This window comes from Equus przewalskii, chromosome 3 (assembly GCF_037783145.1).
Source record: "Equus przewalskii isolate Varuska chromosome 3, EquPr2, whole genome shotgun sequence".
NCBI lineage: Eukaryota > Metazoa > Chordata > Mammalia > Perissodactyla > Equidae > Equus > Equus przewalskii.
The window spans coordinates 107,565,467-107,584,809 of NC_091833.1; the positions used below are offsets into that span (position 1 = coordinate 107,565,467).

General features: G+C 43.2%; 1 protein-coding gene across 1 annotated transcript in view; it reads right to left on the reverse strand.

The window, feature by feature from the left end:
- Nucleotides 1–19,087, reverse strand: part of CD38 (CD38 molecule) — a 50,651-nt gene extending 31,564 nt beyond the window's left edge. Inside the window, exon 1 of the mRNA XM_008541911.2 lies at nt 18,306–19,087. Coding sequence (XP_008540133.2) covers nt 18,306–18,565 — 260 coding nt within the window. The 5' untranslated portion in view covers nt 18,566–19,087. The remainder of the gene's footprint in view (nt 1–18,305) is intronic.
- Nucleotides 19,088–19,343: the final 256 nt, after the last annotated feature.

Genomic DNA, 19,343 nt, shown 5'->3' on the forward strand with positions numbered 1-19,343 from the left:
GAAGAGAGAATAGGTGGGCAAAAAAGAATATATGAATATATGCTTATATATTCAGCGAACATTTCTAGAAAGATACAGGTGAAACAAGTAGCAGTATTTGCTCTGAGGAAGAAGAAAAGGAAATTGGGGGAGAGGTATTTTGATTTTATCTGCAACATATTATTTCTTTAAAAACTGGAAAAAAAGAGGGGGCCTGCTCCGTGCCCAAGTGGTTAAGGTTCTGCATGCTCCACTTTGGTGGCCCAGGTTCGCAGGTTCGGATCCCGGGTGTGAACATTCACCACTTGTCAGCCATGCTGTGGAGCCATCCCACATACAAAGTGGAGGAATATTGGCATGGATGTTGGCTCAGGGTGAATCTTCCTCACACACACACACACACACACACAAAAAGCTAGAAGAAAGATCTGAAGCACATATGACCAAAGTTTTATTGTCTGTTAACTCTGCATGATGAGTAAATGTATATTTGTAATATTTTTCCACAGACATTTCAGTGTGCTTAACATTTTCATAATTTAATATGTTTAATTTTTAAAAAGAAAAAATTAAGAGGAGATCTTGACTAGGAAATAAGGAATATTGAAGAAGGAAAGGAGGTCCCCCTTATGGGAAGAATAAAGAAAACTAGACTCGGCTAACACAAAAATTACAGTCCTCGGTTGTAAATTGATATGTTCACATTTTGGGGTTCAAAAGTACCTTTGAAAAAAATTTACCCAGAAGTATTAAAACATGAAAGTAGGTCTCTAAACTGTGATGCAAGGTCTTTGATCTAAGTCTCAAACATTCCTTGTAGTTTTAAATCTCTCCCTGTTTCAATTTCATGTTTTCAGTCTTTCTTTGCTCTTGAAGAATTCCCAAGGAGAATGAGTTAGTCCCAACTCTGACACTGCTCTAGATAAGTTAATTCATAAACTCTTATTCCTAGGAACCAAGGTAATGAAGGAAGCCATTTTATTATGAATTTCACAATATTGAAACTATGAGGTGCCAAAGACAGAAATGACTTTATAACATTTGCTTGATAGTCATCATAAAAGACAAGAAACATTTGAACAATATCAAGGCAAATATGGATCATGACCAAGTAAAAATATGCCTTGAAGGAATCTCTTACGTGTCTTCAAATCAAGCTTTACTAACTGCTTTGAAGCATCCAAAGACAAAGGTACAGATAACTTTCTACCATGTGGATGCATCCTGACTGACCCATTCTAGGAGGAAGTGGAAAATGGAGCTTAGCGATTTTCTCAAAGGTCAGATTATAGAAGAAATGTGAACTGTGTCTATCAAACTACTCATGCTGAGGCCATCCACTTCAGCAGGCATGCAGCTTCCTTCTGTGAGTCTCCTTACTTTTTTCAATTGTGGCATTCCCCACTATTGAGAATTTCACTTTGAGGGTAAAGTGATTTTGTATTCTCTTCTATACTTTTGCATTTTTTCCAAATGCTTTATAATGGTCATGTTTTACTTTTATAATTAGAAAAAAAAATGAGTCGTTGGAAGGAAAAAGAATGTTATTCTCTTGCTCCATTTATTCTTCAAATTTCTGATCTCAGTCTTCACTTTGCTGTCTTCAAGAACAAGATTCTCAACACCCCTTCTTCCAGAGGAGATATTCACTGGTGATATTATGTTGAAAAAGATGATCCCTACTCCCCGCTCAGATCAACTACCAAAGTCCGTGAACATAACCACTTCTCCCCTTTCAAGCCCTTTGTCTTTGAAACACACACACACACACACACACACACCACACACACACACACACACACACACACACACACACACACACCACACACACACACACACACACACACACACACACACATAGAGACACACACACACACACACACACACACACACCACACACACACACACACACACACACACCACACACACACACACACACCACACACACACACACACACCCACACACACACACACACACAGAGACACACACACACACACACACACACACACACACACACACACACACACCACACACACACACACACACACACACACACAGAGACAGAGAAAAGCAGATGTTGATTTCATCTATCATTCAGTTTCCTGCTTCATTCTCAGCATCTCTCATCCATTCTTTCTACCATCCTTCATTTAAAGAAAACTTTGTCTTGGTAGTTTTCTGACCTGATCTGTTTCTAAAGGGTTCCTTTAACAGCAAGAAAAAAATGTCTGAGCCACTTCTTAACTGGCTCCTATTTAACTGAGTCACTGTGTTAACCGACACTATCCATTCTCTCTAGCCAATTGCCTGCCTTCTACTCAATTAACAAGCTACTCTCTAGTACATCTAAGAACTTTCATTTTTACTCACTTGGTTGTTGATTTACCTATTCATAATATGTTTATGCTCGTTGTTTTGGCTTTAATATATAATTTAATTAAATTGTTCATAAATAAATTAGGTAAGTTGAAAAAGAAAAAACACTTTTTTCTAAGAAAACTAAGTTGAATGTCTTGGTAAAAATGACCATAGGTGAGTCGCTTAAGAAATGTTGTTGAATTTGATATTGGTGGGCCGATTGGAAAGACCATAGGAAACTGCAGAAATCTAGAAGCATTCTTTACTTAAACAACTTTCACTTTAAAGAAGCTGCCCCTCAAATAAGCCCAATTTCTTCCATCTTGAGCCCCTCCTTATCCATCCAGACACTACCCCACTTCTGCTCTCCTTTCCAGCAAAACCCCTTGCAAGAGCTGTCTATGTACGCAGTCTTCAATTCCTCTCTTCCCGTTTTTTTCTTGACTCCATTTCACACAGGATGTCATGACTACCAGGCCTCCAAAACTGGTCTTGTCAAAGTCATCAGTCCATTGGTGAATTTTCAGTTTTCATCTTACCTGACCAGTTGGAATCATTTGAACGAGTTGAGTACACTTCCTCCTTCTGAAACAGCTTCCCTTGAATTTCTACAACCTGTCGTCGCCTTTCACATTTATATCTCCAGCCCAGAGTTCTCCCTAGTACTTCCGACTCATATGAACCAACCTCTTATTCAACATCTCCACGTAGCTGACAATGGACGTTGCAAAACTAATACAGACAAAACCAAACTGCTGATTCCTTTCTCAATTTGCTTCACAGTAGTCTTCCCCTTTTTGATAAACGGCAATCCATTTTTCCAGTAACTCAGCCCACAAACTTGGAGTCAGTTGTTTCCTCTTTTTCTCTCATATCCCGTATACAAGTCTAGAGCAAATCATATGGGATCTACTTTCAAAACGTATCCAGAATCCATCCACTTTTCACCACGACCCATCACTACCCCAGTCAAGATCGTCTCTCATCTGAACTACTACAAGAACCTCTAAATGGGTTCCATGCTTCTGTCCTTGTCCCACTACCGTCTCTTCTTAACATGGCAGCCAGAGTGATCCCTTTAATAAGGTGTCAGACAATGGCACATGTTCTATATGTCACTAGTGGGATGTATCCTATATCCTAAGGACTAAAAGAACCATACAGACATTTAGACATTTTGTTACTAATAATAATAATATGCTTATATATATAATTATATATATATGACAGCAAACACATAATTATATTAATGTCATTAGGAACCAAGATTTTCAGTGTCAGAGAAAAGAAATACAAACATAAAATAAAAAATATTAAATAAAAACTTTGTGCCCTTTACTGAATTGGAATTATCAATACTAACTCTTATTTGTCTCTTCCCTTAAAAGGATACATTTTATAGCACTGTCTACTAAAACAGCCAAAAAAGTATGACACTCTTATATAGTCTCTAAATTTTGTTTCCACTAAGAATAAGCAGGATTCCTTGTAGAAATGGCCAATCCCAGTTCTAGGGGAGGGCATTTACAAGACGAGCCTGGAACATATTGTGACAAAAAGAAAAGAAGCTCTCAGAAACAAGTAGGGTCATGTCAACATGTCACAGAGCCGACTTAAAGGCCAAAGATGGAACAATTTAAACAATAAATAGAATGGTGACATAAAGAATTGATACACATTAAACACATAAAAATCCAAGAGTTCTTAATAATTTTTTTTTAAAGATTTTATTTTTTTCCTTTTTCTCCCCAAAGCCCCCTAGTACATAGCTCTATATTCTTCATTGTGGGTCCTTCTAGTTGTGGCATATGGGACGCTGCCTCAGCGTGGTTTGATGAGCAGTGCCATGTCCGCGCCCAGGATTCGAACCAACGAAACACTGGGCCACCTGCAGCGGAGCGCGCAAACTTAACCACTCGGCCACGGGGCCAGCCCCGAAGAGTTCTTAATGATATTTTAAAAAGAAACTCATTGGTCATCTCTAGAGGTTGACAGGGCATTCACCGATTTATTATTCTGTAAACTGATAAATAAAGGAAAAGAATCAAGCACCGGTCCTGCTTTTCTCGCATTGACTCTATTTCAGGGCAACTAAATGGTGAATGAGAGAAAGCCTTCTGTTTAGAAGAATTAGAGTAAACAAGTGCGGAGGGAATCTTAGAATTAGAAAATATCCATTTTATAGCCCCTACAGAAATAATTGATCTTGGCAACAATCATCAAGTGCTGCCAAACTAATTAAATGAAAAGTTGTTGTGGAACTTTCTAATGAACGAATCAGGTAGATAATACTCAGTCCTGTTTGTCTCCCTAAATGTCAGACAACGTGGCATAACGTGTCTCCCGATGTGGTGCCCAAGGACTTACACTGCCCACTCTTTAAAGCATTTCTGCCCACCCCCAAACCTCATGTGACTCTAACCTAGCCCTCAGCTTGCAGGGAGTTCAGGGAATAGAGGAGCAGGTTAAATCAAACCAGGAGCCAAATCCAGCAGGTGGGAAATTCTACAAGACAAATTGCTCGGTCTCTTCAACCAATTAATAACCATTTAAAAACGCGGGAGGGAAAAGGGTTATGAAATGAAAGACACGTAAGAGAGCCAAATGCAACGTGTGAATCTTTATTTGAACAAATCAATTATAAAGCCACATTTCTAAGAAAATCATGGGAAATTGAACACAGGATGGATATTAGATAATATTAAAGAATTATTCTTAATTTTGTTTGGCATGGTAATGATATTAGAGTTATGTTTTTCGCTTTTTTTTGCTGGAGATACAAACTGAAGTATTTACAGACCAAATGATATGAAGTCTGGAATTTGCTTTAAAGTACTTTAGGGAAAAAAAGTAAGGAGACGGATGAAATAAGGATAGCAGACGTTGGTAATTACTAAGGCTGGGTAATAGGTAAATGGGGTTGATTATCATTTTCCGTAGTTTTACATATGCTTGAAAATTTCCGTAACAAACAGATCTGATCCTCCGGGCTTCCCTGCTGTTGTTTGAACATCTCTTCCTTTGCCTGGAATGTTCTTCCCCACACATTTCTATGTTTTGCTCTCCCTCTTTCTTCAGGTCTTTGCTAAAATGTCAGCTTTCAGTGAAGCCTTCCTTATTTTATTATCATACTTAAAACTCTAAACACTCCCCCCCAGCACTCTTTTTAGCACCTTCCACCATCTGCCACACTATGTATCTGCCTGCTTGATCGTCTATGCCAATCCCCCCACCCCCACCCCAAAAATATAAGTTCCACGTGAGCAAGAACTTAGCCGTTTTATTTGCTGCGATATATCCCCAGGATCTAGAATAGTTTGTGGGACATAATAGAAGCTGGATAAAAACTTACAGAATCAACGTTTTACAAAATTATTTAAAACTTGCAAATAAAGCAAAATGGTGGGCAGCATGTCCTGTCACTGTCATATTGGGACATAGCTGGACAAGTTCACCCAAGAATTATTTCATTATCTAGCAGAATGTCTTCTTCTTTGTCTTTGCTATTCACTATCAAAGCTTATGAAATGAGAGGGTAACTTATGGATCTTGTCTGTTAGAGATGCAAATAATTTCTGTCTGATAGAAAAGATACTCCCAAAGCTTATGGCTTTTTACTGCCTTGTAGATCATTAACCAGTTTTTTTTTTTTTTTTTTTTTTGAGGAAGATTAGCCCTGTGCTCACTGCTGCCAATCCTCCTCTTTTTTCTGAGGAAGACTGGCTATGAGCCAATATCTGTGCCCATCCTCCTCCACTTTATATGTGGGACGCCTACCACAGCATGGCTTTTGCCAAGAGGTGCCTTGTCCACACCAGGGATCCGAACCGGCGAACCCCGGGCCGCTGAAGCGGAATGTGTGAACTTAACTGCTGCACCACCAGGCCAGCCTCACATTAACCAGTTTTATAACTAACCCATCAACCTAATTCTAACATTCCTTTTTAAATACTTATAAATGCACAGTCCTCCGCATGTTCTTTGAACTGACTTTATCGTTTTACTAGTTCCCTCATAAATGAGTAAATCTTTGACATATGTTGATTTTGCATGTTATGAAAGTCATGCTCTTAACTCTTTGAAACTGCTACTCTGACAAATGAATTCGAATTGTGATGAGCTGTGATTCTTGACTTTTTGCTGTTTGAGGCTCTGATTCTGCCTTGTAGAGCTACACAACACACACCTGATCTCCTTGCAGCAAGACTTCTTCAACTGGTGGAGGACACCTGGTCACCTACACTGTCTCCCATCAGATCTCTCTAAGCCATCAGCCCCAAGCCCTTGAACTCCCTCATCCAGCTTCTCCTCCTGCAGCCCCCTACTTCTGGACCCACTCTCATTTGTTAGTCATTCTCGAACTTAAGCACCCAGAACTGCAAGTGGATGGAATGATGATGGACTATCCCCAGGTGGGACAAATAATATTTTACACTTACCTACGTAGGCTGACAAGCAATGATTCTGATGCAGAATAACAAATAAATGTCATCTCTCAGAACAACTCTAACCAATTGATAGCATCTATGTGGCATGCTGGGTAGAGGATTGTGAGAATGGACCCAGGCTCACCCAATAGGCAGTGATCAATCAGCAATGCCTTCCACAGGCATGGGACTCGGGATGCAGGGTATGCACTACATCCTTCCAGACTCAGCTCTAAGAGGTAAAGGTCCAAGAGGTGAAATAAACCACAAAGAACATGTCCTAGCAACCAGGGCAGGGCATGGCATTCTGCTGCTTCACCCGCAGAGATTCACACCATTTCCTGAAGCACAAAGAGAGAGCGCTGAGCTCTAGGACCTTGCCTTCCTAAAAGGAGGAGACCAGTGACCTCACACTGCAGCCTCATGACTCACCTTTGAGACAGACAGAAGAAGTACCAGATGCCTCCATCTGGAGACTACAGAAATGCTAATATAGTTTGAATGGGGTGCTCAAGGCCCTAAGACTTGCTTAGACCACACTCTTTTGGAAGTCATGTGATGTGGTGGCTCCAAGCTGTGCAGTCAGTTCAAAAACCAGCTCTACCTCTTACCAGGTCTGGACCTCGGGAAAAATCACTCCATGCCTCAGTTTTCCCATTGGTCTAAGGGATCTGATGATTCCAAGGATAGAAAGAGATGAGTTGCAATCCCCACCCTGCCAAGTACTAACTGCTAGCCTGGCTTCACGGGCATATGACCGATGCAGTCACACAGGGCCCTGGGCCCAGAAAGCCCTGCACTTGGAGTTCAATGCTCTGCAGTTGGAAATTCTTAATAATTTTGTCTTTGCTTTTGTGTTTTGCGAGAGAAGCCTAATGGGACACTGGAGCATGCACCAGGGGCTTGAAGCCTTGGTTCACGCCTCCTGCTTCTTCTCTACCTCCCTGGGGCAGCTCCTCAGCCACCTAATGACCACGGCCACCCTTCGCCCCCAGCAGGAGCCTGAGTGCAGGAGGGTCAGGGTCAGGTGGACCTTCTCTGCGTGGCAAGTTGCAGGTGCTGCCCAGGCACCTGTGAGGGTCTACCCTCTCCATGCAAGTGCCCCTGTGTCCAAGGGGAATCAACATTAAAGAGCAAGTAAAAACCACCTGGGAGGTGGTAAGAAAGACCGTAGAAGAAAGGAAAAGCTTTCTCCTGCTTTCTGAGCAGCGAGTGTCACGTTTTCACTTTGCACGGAGCCCCACAAATACCCAGCCAGCCCTGACTAACTAAGATATCGCCCAACTATTTAACCTCTCTCAGATTCCATTTCCCCATCCATATGATGTGTGTCCTGAGTCTCTCCCGACAGGATTCTGATAAAGTTTTAAAAGAACCAACCATATAAAGTTCCTAGTACGTTGTAGACAAGCCATAAACATGACTCCCAACCTTTCTCCTTTCAAAATTTCTAGACGAACTTTTGGCAGCTGTTTTCCAAGGGTTTTCCCACTGAAGAGGCCAGGAGAAGGCAAAAAAGCCCTGAGTGTTCATTGTATTAAGAAGAAAAGTTTTCTCCAGGCCAAACACCACCACCTCCTTCAGCTGTTAATGATGATACCAGAACAAGGAGCGTGGGTGGGACATTGGCGGTGAACACCACTGATCTTTCTAGAAAGAGCATCTGAAGCAAAATACTAGGCCAAAGAGCACAGAAGTAACATCTCCCCTTCTCCCTCTCCTCTCATCTCTGCCTTCTCTCGCTTGGTTGTCTGATGTGCAACCAGGGCTTCCAACGAGCCTTTCCTTCTAGAAGATTCTGTTCCCAGAGCTACATTCTCCCAGATGTCCTGGTTGCACCCCAAGCCCCACAGGCTCCAAATTCAGTTTATTTGCATATGTATTCGCTCCACCCTTCCTTCTACAGATAACTCATCTCTAGAGTCTGACTTCCCCATTTGTGAACACAAAAGCACCCACGCCCCAAGCCCTACAGCCCTGTTTCACTTTCTCTAGTTCACTTTCCACATTCAGTCTGGTACATCTAAGACCCTCTGGCCACTGTTCTCTTTTTTAGAACCCCAGAATGAAAGGAGGGGTGAAGGAAGCCTGATAATCATGGTCCTAAGCATTGAGAGCACACAGGTGAATGTGAGGCCATACAATGCTCGAATGAAGCTCATGGTCTAACCAGGATACAGACATTGAGCAGGTGGTCATTCCATCAGCCTAAAGGGAAAAGATGCCAGAATTCTGTCCTGTGCAAATATGTTCACCCTCATACCCTCCTGTGTGCTGAAGAAGTCAGGGTTGTGCACAGGCCAACATGAGGTCCAGACCCTCTTGCCTGTGAGATCCTCCCCAAAGTCCTACAATCTTTAACGAGTTACGTCCCTCAGTTGGTCAATCTTCCTCCAGCAGCAGCATCATGTCTGTCTCCGGGGCTTCATTCAATAGAGTAGCACACACCCTTCAGAACACCCTTTTGTTAAAATTATATAGTAGAAAGAAGACCCCAAATGTTGCTTCTTTCATAAAGTCCTTCCTAACTCTACCCCAGCAGGTGGGTGATGCTCATTTCCGAATCTCTGTGGCAATGTGCTGGCACTTGACTCATAGCAATTCCCATATGTTCTTGTTTGATAGGGACCTGAGTGCATGTTACACACCTCTGCGGGTTCTAGCAAAAGGCTAACAACCCCTCCCTCCCCTGGGCTCCTCTCATGTGTGTACAAACCTATTTGCAGATCACACCACCCTCAGTGCTTGGTTTCCACCCTGGTCTTCCCCCACCTCCTCTATAGGACCCTACAGAGCAGGCCCTGCCTTTTCTTCCTCTCTAATCCCCCAGGTCTAGCCCCAGCACCAGGCACACAGTAAGTCTTTACTCAGTGTTTGTATGAATTTGCTCTTTTATACATTTTCTACTAATACATTTTACTGAGTAGAAGTTAATAAAATGCTAAAGTCATTAAAATGGAAGGCATGGGGAAGCGAAAATGAAAAATCAACCCCTGAGAAATCTTGCTAGAAATTTTGAAGGGGAAGGAGAAGAAAAAATGAATTGTGAAATAAAGATAAAGGAACCAGAAAGTGGGCACAGAAGAGACCATTAGAAGATAGGCTAAGACAGATGAAGAATTTTCTCTGATTAAGTCTCTCTCTATGAATGTTTACGTTTCAATCAGCATGAGTGGACTTAAGTGAGTTGAATTTAGCAAGTATCTATTAAGAGACTATAATGTGATGAGCAATGTGCTGGATAACAGGGGATGCAGAGGTGAATCAAAGAGTCCTTCCCCTCAAGGGAAGACCCCAGCTTGTCTTGGGGCAGGGATGAGGAGAGCTGTCAGAGAAATGCCTGCTTCCATCCCTAGACAGCCAGCAGCTATCCCTGATGCCTGCAGTTCACAGGGAAGCACTGGTTCTCCCCAGGGTGAGAAGATTCATGGAACTGAAGCCACAGCATCTAGGTGCCTCCTTAGAAGCCCGTGCTATTCTGGGTGCTGGTTGTCCACTCCCTCCTGCAGGCTTTGCTCCACTCACGCACATTCCCTGGGTCCTGACTGTTGCCTGGACACTTGACACTCTGCCACAGTACAAATATCCCTAAGTCAACAGTGCTAACAATTCTCTAACACTTAGGTGAATCTTGGCCACGTGTCTTGGGTCTCATATGCCCAAGGCCATCTTGGTCAGAGGTAGCTCCTGTGTGTTAACTTTGACACAAGAGAACCAGATATAATCTGTCCTGGAATGTCCTGTATTTAATAATCCTGGTTTAATTCAATAAAAGCCCAGCTTGATAACCAGCGACAAGTTTCAACAGTGCCTACCCACTAAAAGACTGGCAGAAAGTGAGTTCTGTGGGCATGAGATACTTTGGAAAAGGAAAACCAAGAAAAAAGAATAGGTGAAGAAGATAAAAAATCCTATGACCTACAAAGAAATACCAAGAAGCTCTTATGCAAAAGAAAAATTAGCAATCTATATACCCAAAAGAGAAATTGATGGATTTGAGAGTGATGGTACTGAAAAGTTTGTTGGGGAGGTATATTTATTATGGCTTTGTTTGTTTCTATTATTTGTAATATACTGACTTTCATACCATTCATTTAATTCAACTAAGTATTTTTGTTTATTATATTCCAGGCACTATTTTAGGTCCTTAAGATATGTCATCAACGAAAAGTCCCTGGACTTGGGACTGGGCTGGTGGCCTAGTGGTTAAGTTTGCATGCTCTGTTTCGGCAGCAGCCCAGGGTTCATGAGTTTGGATCCCTGTTGAAGACCTGTGCATCGCTTATCAAGCCACACTGTGGCGGCGTCCCACATATAAAATAGAGGAAGATGGCCACAGATGTTAGCTCAGGGCCAATCTTCCTTGGCAAAAAGAGGAGGATGCCAGCAGATGTTAGCTCAGGGTTAATCTTCCTCACACACATATGCAGAAAAGTCCCTAGAGACTCAACGAGCTTATATTCCAGGAGACGTATTTTAGATTTTTATAATTTTTAAAACTAGTTAACAAAAGTTAATGAAGTAGAAATACAATAGATGTAACAGAACAACAAAAAATGCAAGGAGAAGATGAAAATTAAAAATTAACATAAAGATACATGAAGGGTTAAAGCCATCCACAAAATTTTTGTTACTCCTCCCATCAAGAGGTGGAGTTTGTTTTCTCTCCTCTGGATTCTGGGCCAAACTCATGACTATTTTAATCAATAGAATGTGGTGGAAGTGATACTGTGTCAGTTATGGGTCTAAAGCTTTAAGAAGGCCTGCCAGGCTCCACTTTTGAGTTTAAGAACTTGGAAGAAATGGAGCTGCACCATGGAGAGATCATGTGGACAGGCCACAAGGAGGAGAAGCCCTGAGATGATACAGAGAGAAACAGAGGCTCGGCCATCCCAGCTGAGCCCAGGTGCCACGGCTCTATCACGTAAGTATGACTTTTTGGATGTTCCAGCCAAGTCAATCTCCCAGATGACTGCAGCCCCAGCTGGCAACACATGAAGCCAACCATCCAGCCGATCCCAGGCAATCCACAGAATCATGGCACATAATAGAAGGGTTGTTGTTTTAAGTCACCACAGTGACTTAAAGACTTAAAGTGACTTTAGAGTAGTTTACGATGCAGCAATAGATAACTGAAACAGAACGTGGCACCCGGAAGTGAGGTGCTGCATAACAAAAACCTAACATGTGTATGACGGTTCATTTTCTGTGGCAACTTGGCTAGGCCATGGTACCCAGATATTTGGTCAAACGTGTCTGGACGTCGCATTTAAATGGATGGACTTTGAGTAAAGCAGATGACCCTCCCTCATATGGATGGGCCTCATTCAATCACCTGAAGGCCTTAAGAAAAAGACTGACCTCTCCAGAGGAAAAGGGAATTCTGCCATCAGATGCCTGGAGCTGTGTTACCAATGCCTGTACAGCCGTCTGACAGGGTCCGGGCTGAGAAGGGCCGAGGGGCGCAGGGACGCCCCTCAGTGATGAATGGCCGGCCGTCACCCCTGATATTTTCTGAAATGTATGTATGCTTTCTATCAAGGTTATGACTATACTTGTTCCTGCTTTTTATTCTTGAAGATATATAATTTAACTTAGCTTTTCAGCCTGATGCCTTACTAGCAAAATGATATTTTCTCCGGGCAGTGTGCTCAAGGGACAAATAGTCCTACCTCCTGAAAGACAAAGGAATGCTTTCACCCTCTAAGGGGTGCGGGAACATAAAGATGTTTAACTACCTGCTGAGAACGCACATAGTCCTGGGGATAAGCTACCCGGGAGTTGCTTTTTGTTCCCGTTAACCATCTGAACAATGACTAGATGATCGATGGGGGCAGGGGTAGCTCCCCGGAAGTGAACAGACAGAATGCTGTCCTGTCCGGATGTCTGGACCTTCTCTCTGCCTTTGATCTAACTTTACCATTAATTACCTTTGTTTCTGAAGCCACAAATCTCTACATGAAGAATAGAAGATTCAAATAGACCTCATCCCTGACGTCAATATATATTCGTCCCAAAATAGTAGAGGAAGTCATTTCTATACCCTTTAAAGTTTAGAAGTTAAATTTAAACTTGTTCTACTACAACAGATGTTAAGCTACCTATCTCCTGTAGTTTAGAGACAATAAATAGTAGTTAATTGTGGAAAAGATGATCATTAACCTTATGCTCTATAGAATGGAATGCTAATAAAAATTCTTGTGCTCGCTTTGTACTTCCTTATCTCTCTGAGAATATTTGTAGAGCTATTTCGGTACTAATCCTGAAAGATAAAAAAACGACACTTGTGCACAGAAAAGACAGACTTGGTTGCACCGACTCAAGTCTCACGTCTCTTCCTTTACTGCGCCGACTCCGTCCCTCCCTCAGGAACCTGGACTCGGCTGGAGCAGGACTCCGGCAATCAGACTGTCTTCAGACTCAAGTTGCAACATCAACCCTTCCTTCCCTGGGTCTCCAGTGCCTGGCTACCCTGCAGATTTTAGGCTTGTCAGCCTCCAGAATCACATGAGCCCGTTCCTTAAAATCAATCTCCTCTCTCTCTTTCTTGCTTTCTTTCTCTAGAGAACCTGATTACTACAATGTGGCACTAGATTGGGGACTGGGAGGTAAGCAAAAGTACGAAATGCCTTAAGGAGACTGTCTGTGAAGGCTGGATGGACACGGAGGAAATTGCTATTGGAGGCTAGGAAAAAGGTGACTCATGTTACGAAGTGGCGGACAGTTTGGCAACACTGTCACCTGCAGTAATGGAGCTAACAGAAACATACCTAATGAACTTAGGAATTTGGTGAAGGAGATTTCCAGGCAGAATGCTGAAAGTGCCAACTCATTTCTTTTAGCTGTATACGATAAGGTACAGAGAGAAATTAACTAAAAAGGAATTGTTTATTTTTAAGCAGAATCAAGAGAAAATATTCCCAAGTCAGGATTTGCTGGGTTTGAAAATAAAACTATTTGTCATTCCCTGTCTTTCCTGGTAAAAGAATATCAAAGTACAAAATGGCCTCAAGGCCGTGATCACATTCTGAGTGCTGCCCATAAAACATGTTCTCAGGTGAGATTTCAGGGCTCTGAGACATCATGGAGAGAGAGACCCAGCCTTTCCAGCCTCCCAGGTGACACCAGCCTTTCAGCTGACTCCTCCACAGTGCCCTTTGTAGGAATGATGCCCCATCTCTTTGGACATCCCAGCTTAGTTGAGTGGCCAGATGTCTTCAGCCCCAGCCAACATCACAAGCAGCAGCAGAACTGCCGAGCTAAGCCCAATCAATCCACAGTCACGTGAAATAATAAAATTATTTATATTTTAAACCACTAAGTTTTGGGGTTGTTTATTATATAGTAATAGATAAGCAAAATACCAATCATAGATTATTTGAAACTGAAGAATAAAAAGGAAAGAACCTACAATACTTCCATCGTTAGTCCCGCAGTGCCACCCAGGTTTTACCATCTTTTTCCCCTTACATTCACTTTTACATAGTTATAATTATTATATGTGTAATTTTTTATAGTGGTTTTGTTTCATGTGGCATCACATATCACATTTTTATATGTTAATACATAGTTTTAATAAAGACCTACAAAGGTAAGAACTATATCAAAGTAGAAATACTAGGTTGAATAATTGACATAAATTGCTGCTTGGGCCCGATCTAGAAGACCAAGGCCAGAGAGAGTGATGTAGTGAGGGATGGACGTGAGAAGCGGGTCACAGGGATGACTTCAGAATCCATCAGGGAAAAGACTGCTGATGTTAAAAGGGTATGACTACAAGGGGAACAGCATGCCAGACTTTCAACAACAGACACAGAAGAAGGAAACTATTGATCCAAGAGTCATGACCTTGAAGTTAAAGTCTGGGGAGGAGGACACAGAAATTGGAAGGGTTACAAGGAAAACAGACAGACAGAAAGAAAACACCATATATATAATCTACAGCATATAAAGAACTCCCATTTAAAGGAAGAAACAAGCAATTCAGTAGAAATTAGCAAGGATCTCAAGAGGAAATTCACAGGAAAAAATATAAATGACCAATAAATGTCTTCAACATGCTAAGACTCACTGATAATCATTTGACATAGATGATAATCAATGACATAAATGTCATTTTTCTCATAAATAAAAAGAGTTGATACTATTCCACAATGAACAGCATGTGGGAAAGCATGGTTTCTGATAGATGGTAATGGGAGTATAAAATGGTACAGTTGCTTTGGAGGAAATTTGGAAATACTTATCAAAATATAAAATATGCATAATTCTCCCTTTAATCCAGCAATTCCACCACTAGAAATCTATCCTAGAGAAACACCCTTGTGTGTCCACAGAAATACATGTACAAAGACATCCATGGCAGCATGCTTCTTCCAACTGGGACGAAAGCTTCATGAGAGTGGGGACTTTGTCATTGTCCCTGTATCTTCAGTAGCTAGATCGCTGCCTGGAATATAGTAGACGGTCAGCAAATATTTGCTGAATGAATGAATGGGACTGAAAATTGAAAACAAAATAATTTTCTGTCAATAGGAAATGGTCACATCTACCCTATAGAATACTGTGAGCTGTTAGAAACAATGAAGTAAATTTATATGTACTGACATTGAAAGATCTCCAGGACCAAGTTTAAGTTAAAAAAAGAATAAATAGTAAAAAATTAGAAACAACATAAATTCCATCATTGGAGGACTGATTTATTGGATTGTGATTTAAATAAATCTGATACCAGGCATCCGTTTTGATTTTGGCCTTGATCTATATTTATTATTGTTGAAAGATGTCTGTGATATTGCATTTCAAATGGTTAACACTTTGAGCAATTACTATATATTAGGATTATTCCTCTTAATCCTCATAATTTCCTCCTGTTAGGTACCATTGTTAAGTAGATACTACTTAATGATAGGTACTATCATTCCATTTTATAGTTGAGAACACTGCAGCACAAAGAAAGCAACTTTCCCAAAGTTACAATGTGACAGCATCAAGACATAAACTAAGCAGAGTGACTCCAGAGTTCATGCTATTAAAACACCCAAAGATAAAGTGACCATATCTTCCGGTTTAACCTTACCGACTCAGCATAATTATTAATAGCATCTTCTTTCTTTTCAAAAAGTCTCCAGATAGGGGCCGGCCCAGTGCCATAGTGGTTAAGTTCTCGGGCTCTGCTTTGGTGGCCAGGGGCTCATAGGTTTATATCCTGGGTGCAGAACTAGCACCACTCATCAAGCCAGCTGTGGTGGCATCCCATATAAAACACAGGAAGATTGGCCCAGATGTTAGCTCAGGGCCAGTCTTCCTCACACACATACACACGAAGTCTCCAGATATGGTCACTAAGTTATATGGTCACTGCCTACCTAGAGAACATACACAGGCAATAGTGTGTAGTGGCTAAGAGTTCAGGCTCTGGAGCCAAATTTTTGGAAATTTACTCAAACTCTCGACTTCAGTTTGCTCATGTGTAAAATGAAGATGGCAATAGTGACAGCCTCATGCATCCATTAAAGGACTAAATGATTTGGTACTTTTTTAAGTGCTTGGAACATAGTAAGTACCATATTATTACTCACCCATTTACATAAAGAGTGTGTGTGTGTGTGTGTACACTCATTGTGAAATATCTGGAAGGATTTTCAAAAAATATTAACAGAAGATATCCCCTGTTAATATTTTTTGAATGTATACACATACACACATATATATATTGAATATACGTATTTATACATTTGTATACACACATATGTGTTTAATACTGAACACGCATCCTAATAAACATCGCAAAGCCTCTTGGTTTCTACGGCACATCTCGCTTGCTACAGGTACGTGCTAATCTAACCAACAGTGGGAACTCACCAAAGACGATTGAACAACAAAAATTTTTGAACTGTTAAATTAAGGTGAAAATAAAAATATCTCTTTTTATCATTACCATTTCAGATTGTTTCACTTGATTTAATCGATACCAAGTGTAACTTGAAAGAACACCTCACCTTCTAGTTTCTCCTAGTATTTCTTAATTTCTCCTCAATTAAGTATTTAATTATCTGTAAACAAAACACTTCCCTGCGCATAGTAATCTTTAGACTCATTCGCAGGTAAGCCCTCCCCCACCTGCATTGGAAGCGAACCGCGGAGCGCGAGCGGGGAGCCGAGATTGCGGGTTTCACAGAGACGGACTTGTGCAAACTCCAGCGCAGGGCATAAACTCGCGCTCGGCCACCTGCCTTGGGCAGCCTGAGAAGTAACTTTGTACTTCCCAGCTTGTTCTACTTTATATACAACCTCAAAAATGAGTACTTGGGCGCACGTTCGGATCCTGGCACGGACCTAGCACCGCTTGCCAAGCCACGCTGTGGCAGCATCCCACATAAAGTAGAGGAAGATGTACACAGAAGTTAGCTCAGCCATAATCTCCCTCTAGCAAAAAGAGGAAGACTGGGGCCGCCCTGTCACCCAGTAGTTGGGTTCCCACAACTCCGCTTCCCAGGCCTAGGGTTTCGCTGGTTGGGATCCTAGGCGCAGACATGGCATCGCTCATCAGGCCATGCTGAGGCATCCCACACGCACAACTAGAGGCACTCACAACTCGAATATACAACTATGTACTGGGGGGCTTTGGGGAGAAAAAAAAAGTAGACTGGCAACAGATGTTAGCACAGGATCAATCTTCCTCACACACACACACACACACACACACACACAAAGAGTACTCTAGGTGAAACCAAACCCAGGGAATGCAAGTCAGGAAAGCAGTTCCCCTTGGGGAGAAGTTAGTAGCTAGCTGGCAGGGGGCACAAAGAACCTTCTGGAAAGGTTCCATGGACTGACTTGGGGGTGTTTCCAGGGTCTATACAGAATCCTCGAGCTGATGCACCTGACCATATAAATTACATCTCAATTTTAAAATGGTTCTTGTTTTGTTTTGCGTTATTAATGAGTTCTCTAGTCACATTCACTTCACGGCGGGCAAGAATCGGTACTGTTTTATATGAATGAAGGAAATGCATTTCGTGGTCTGGCCCTTCTGACGCCATCCCCCACCACAGGCTCCTCAAGCCATTTACCCATGTGTCGTCGGTAACCGGCCGGTGCATTTCCCAGTCGGAGCCGGCGAGGGAAACCCCGGAGAAGCAAGCCAGCCAGCGAGCTCCTCCGCCTCCCGCCCCGCGCCCGCGGGTGACTGTGCGTCGGGTCGGGCTCAGGGCGGCTTGCCCAGAAGGCGGGCAGCTCGGCAGAGCGTTCACCAGCTGAGCGGGCCGGGCCACCAGCAGCGCTCTCTGCGCGGCCCGCTCGGCGCCAACGCCGGCCGCTCTGGCGAGTGGCGCGCAACATCGCCAGCCCGAGACTCCTCCTCAGCACTGCCCAGCGGGCGCTCAGCTGACCCGGAGCAGGAGATGCCCGGCTTCGGGCAATGCGGCCGGCTGCTCCGCGCGCGGCGCCCAGCCGTGCCAGCCGTGCCAGCCGTGCCCAGGCGCGCTCAGCAACGCCCGCGCGCGGTGTCCGGCCGTGCGCCGCAGACGCCCACTCACCTCAACTCCGGCCGCACGATCTGAGTGTAGGTGTAGCATCTGCCCAGCACGATATCGCCAAAATGGGCAGTGGTGCCCGACCCCTGCCACTCCTTGTGGTTGGGCGGCGACCGGGGCCACATCAGGATTGCAGTCACCACTGCGATGATCACCAAGACCAGGAGAGAGAGAACCACGCAGAGACAGATCTGGGCTTTCCTGGAGATGTCGCAGCAGGGTTGTTCCCCCTCGGACACGGGGCTGAATCTGTGGTTGGCCATGGGGGTCTCACGCGGGCTTGGCCAGGCGAAGCTGGAGGAGAGGCCGGCAGCGGCTGGGCAGGAAAGTTGGAGAGTGCTAGCCGGCTCTGAAACTGCACCTCCCCTCTATCTTTCGCTTGCCTTTTCTCGGCTTCCTTTCCCACCCCACCCCCTCCTTCAAAGTTCCCTGGCGGTTGGACCAATAAGGATTCAAAGGACTTACAACAACTACCACAGCGCTCACTTCTAGACTTCTGAGCAGACAACTGGGACTCGCCGTCTCCGGGGAGAAACAGCCACCTGAACCTTACTCTGCAGATGCCCGAATAACAGTTTATCCTGCTGCTCCGGGGCCAGCTCCCTTTATCGACCTTGCACCTCACACTTTAGCCTCATCTGCTTCCTGGAAAGTCTGAAGGCTGCCTGCCTGCCTCTGTGTTTCCGTAATAGCAATGCCTCACGCCTGGGAAAGAATGCTCTGCTTCTCCTTTTAGCGCTGGGAAATGCCTGTGCAGCCCCCTTTAAAGGCTCCACTTAAGCCTCACCGCTTCTCTCAAGTGGCTTCAGTGGTTAAGCTCTGGGTTCAAACCCAGCTCCACCATACACTGGCTGGGTGACCATAGAGCAAGTTACTTGACCTCTCTGTGTTTCAAATGTAAAGCATAGATAATAGCAGTACCTATTTTACAGGGTTATTATGAGGATTAAGTGAGTTCATATTTACAACGTGTTTAGCACAATGCCTGACTGTAGTAAGCACTCAGTAAAAGTTAGCTATTACTGCCTGCTCTGTGAGGCT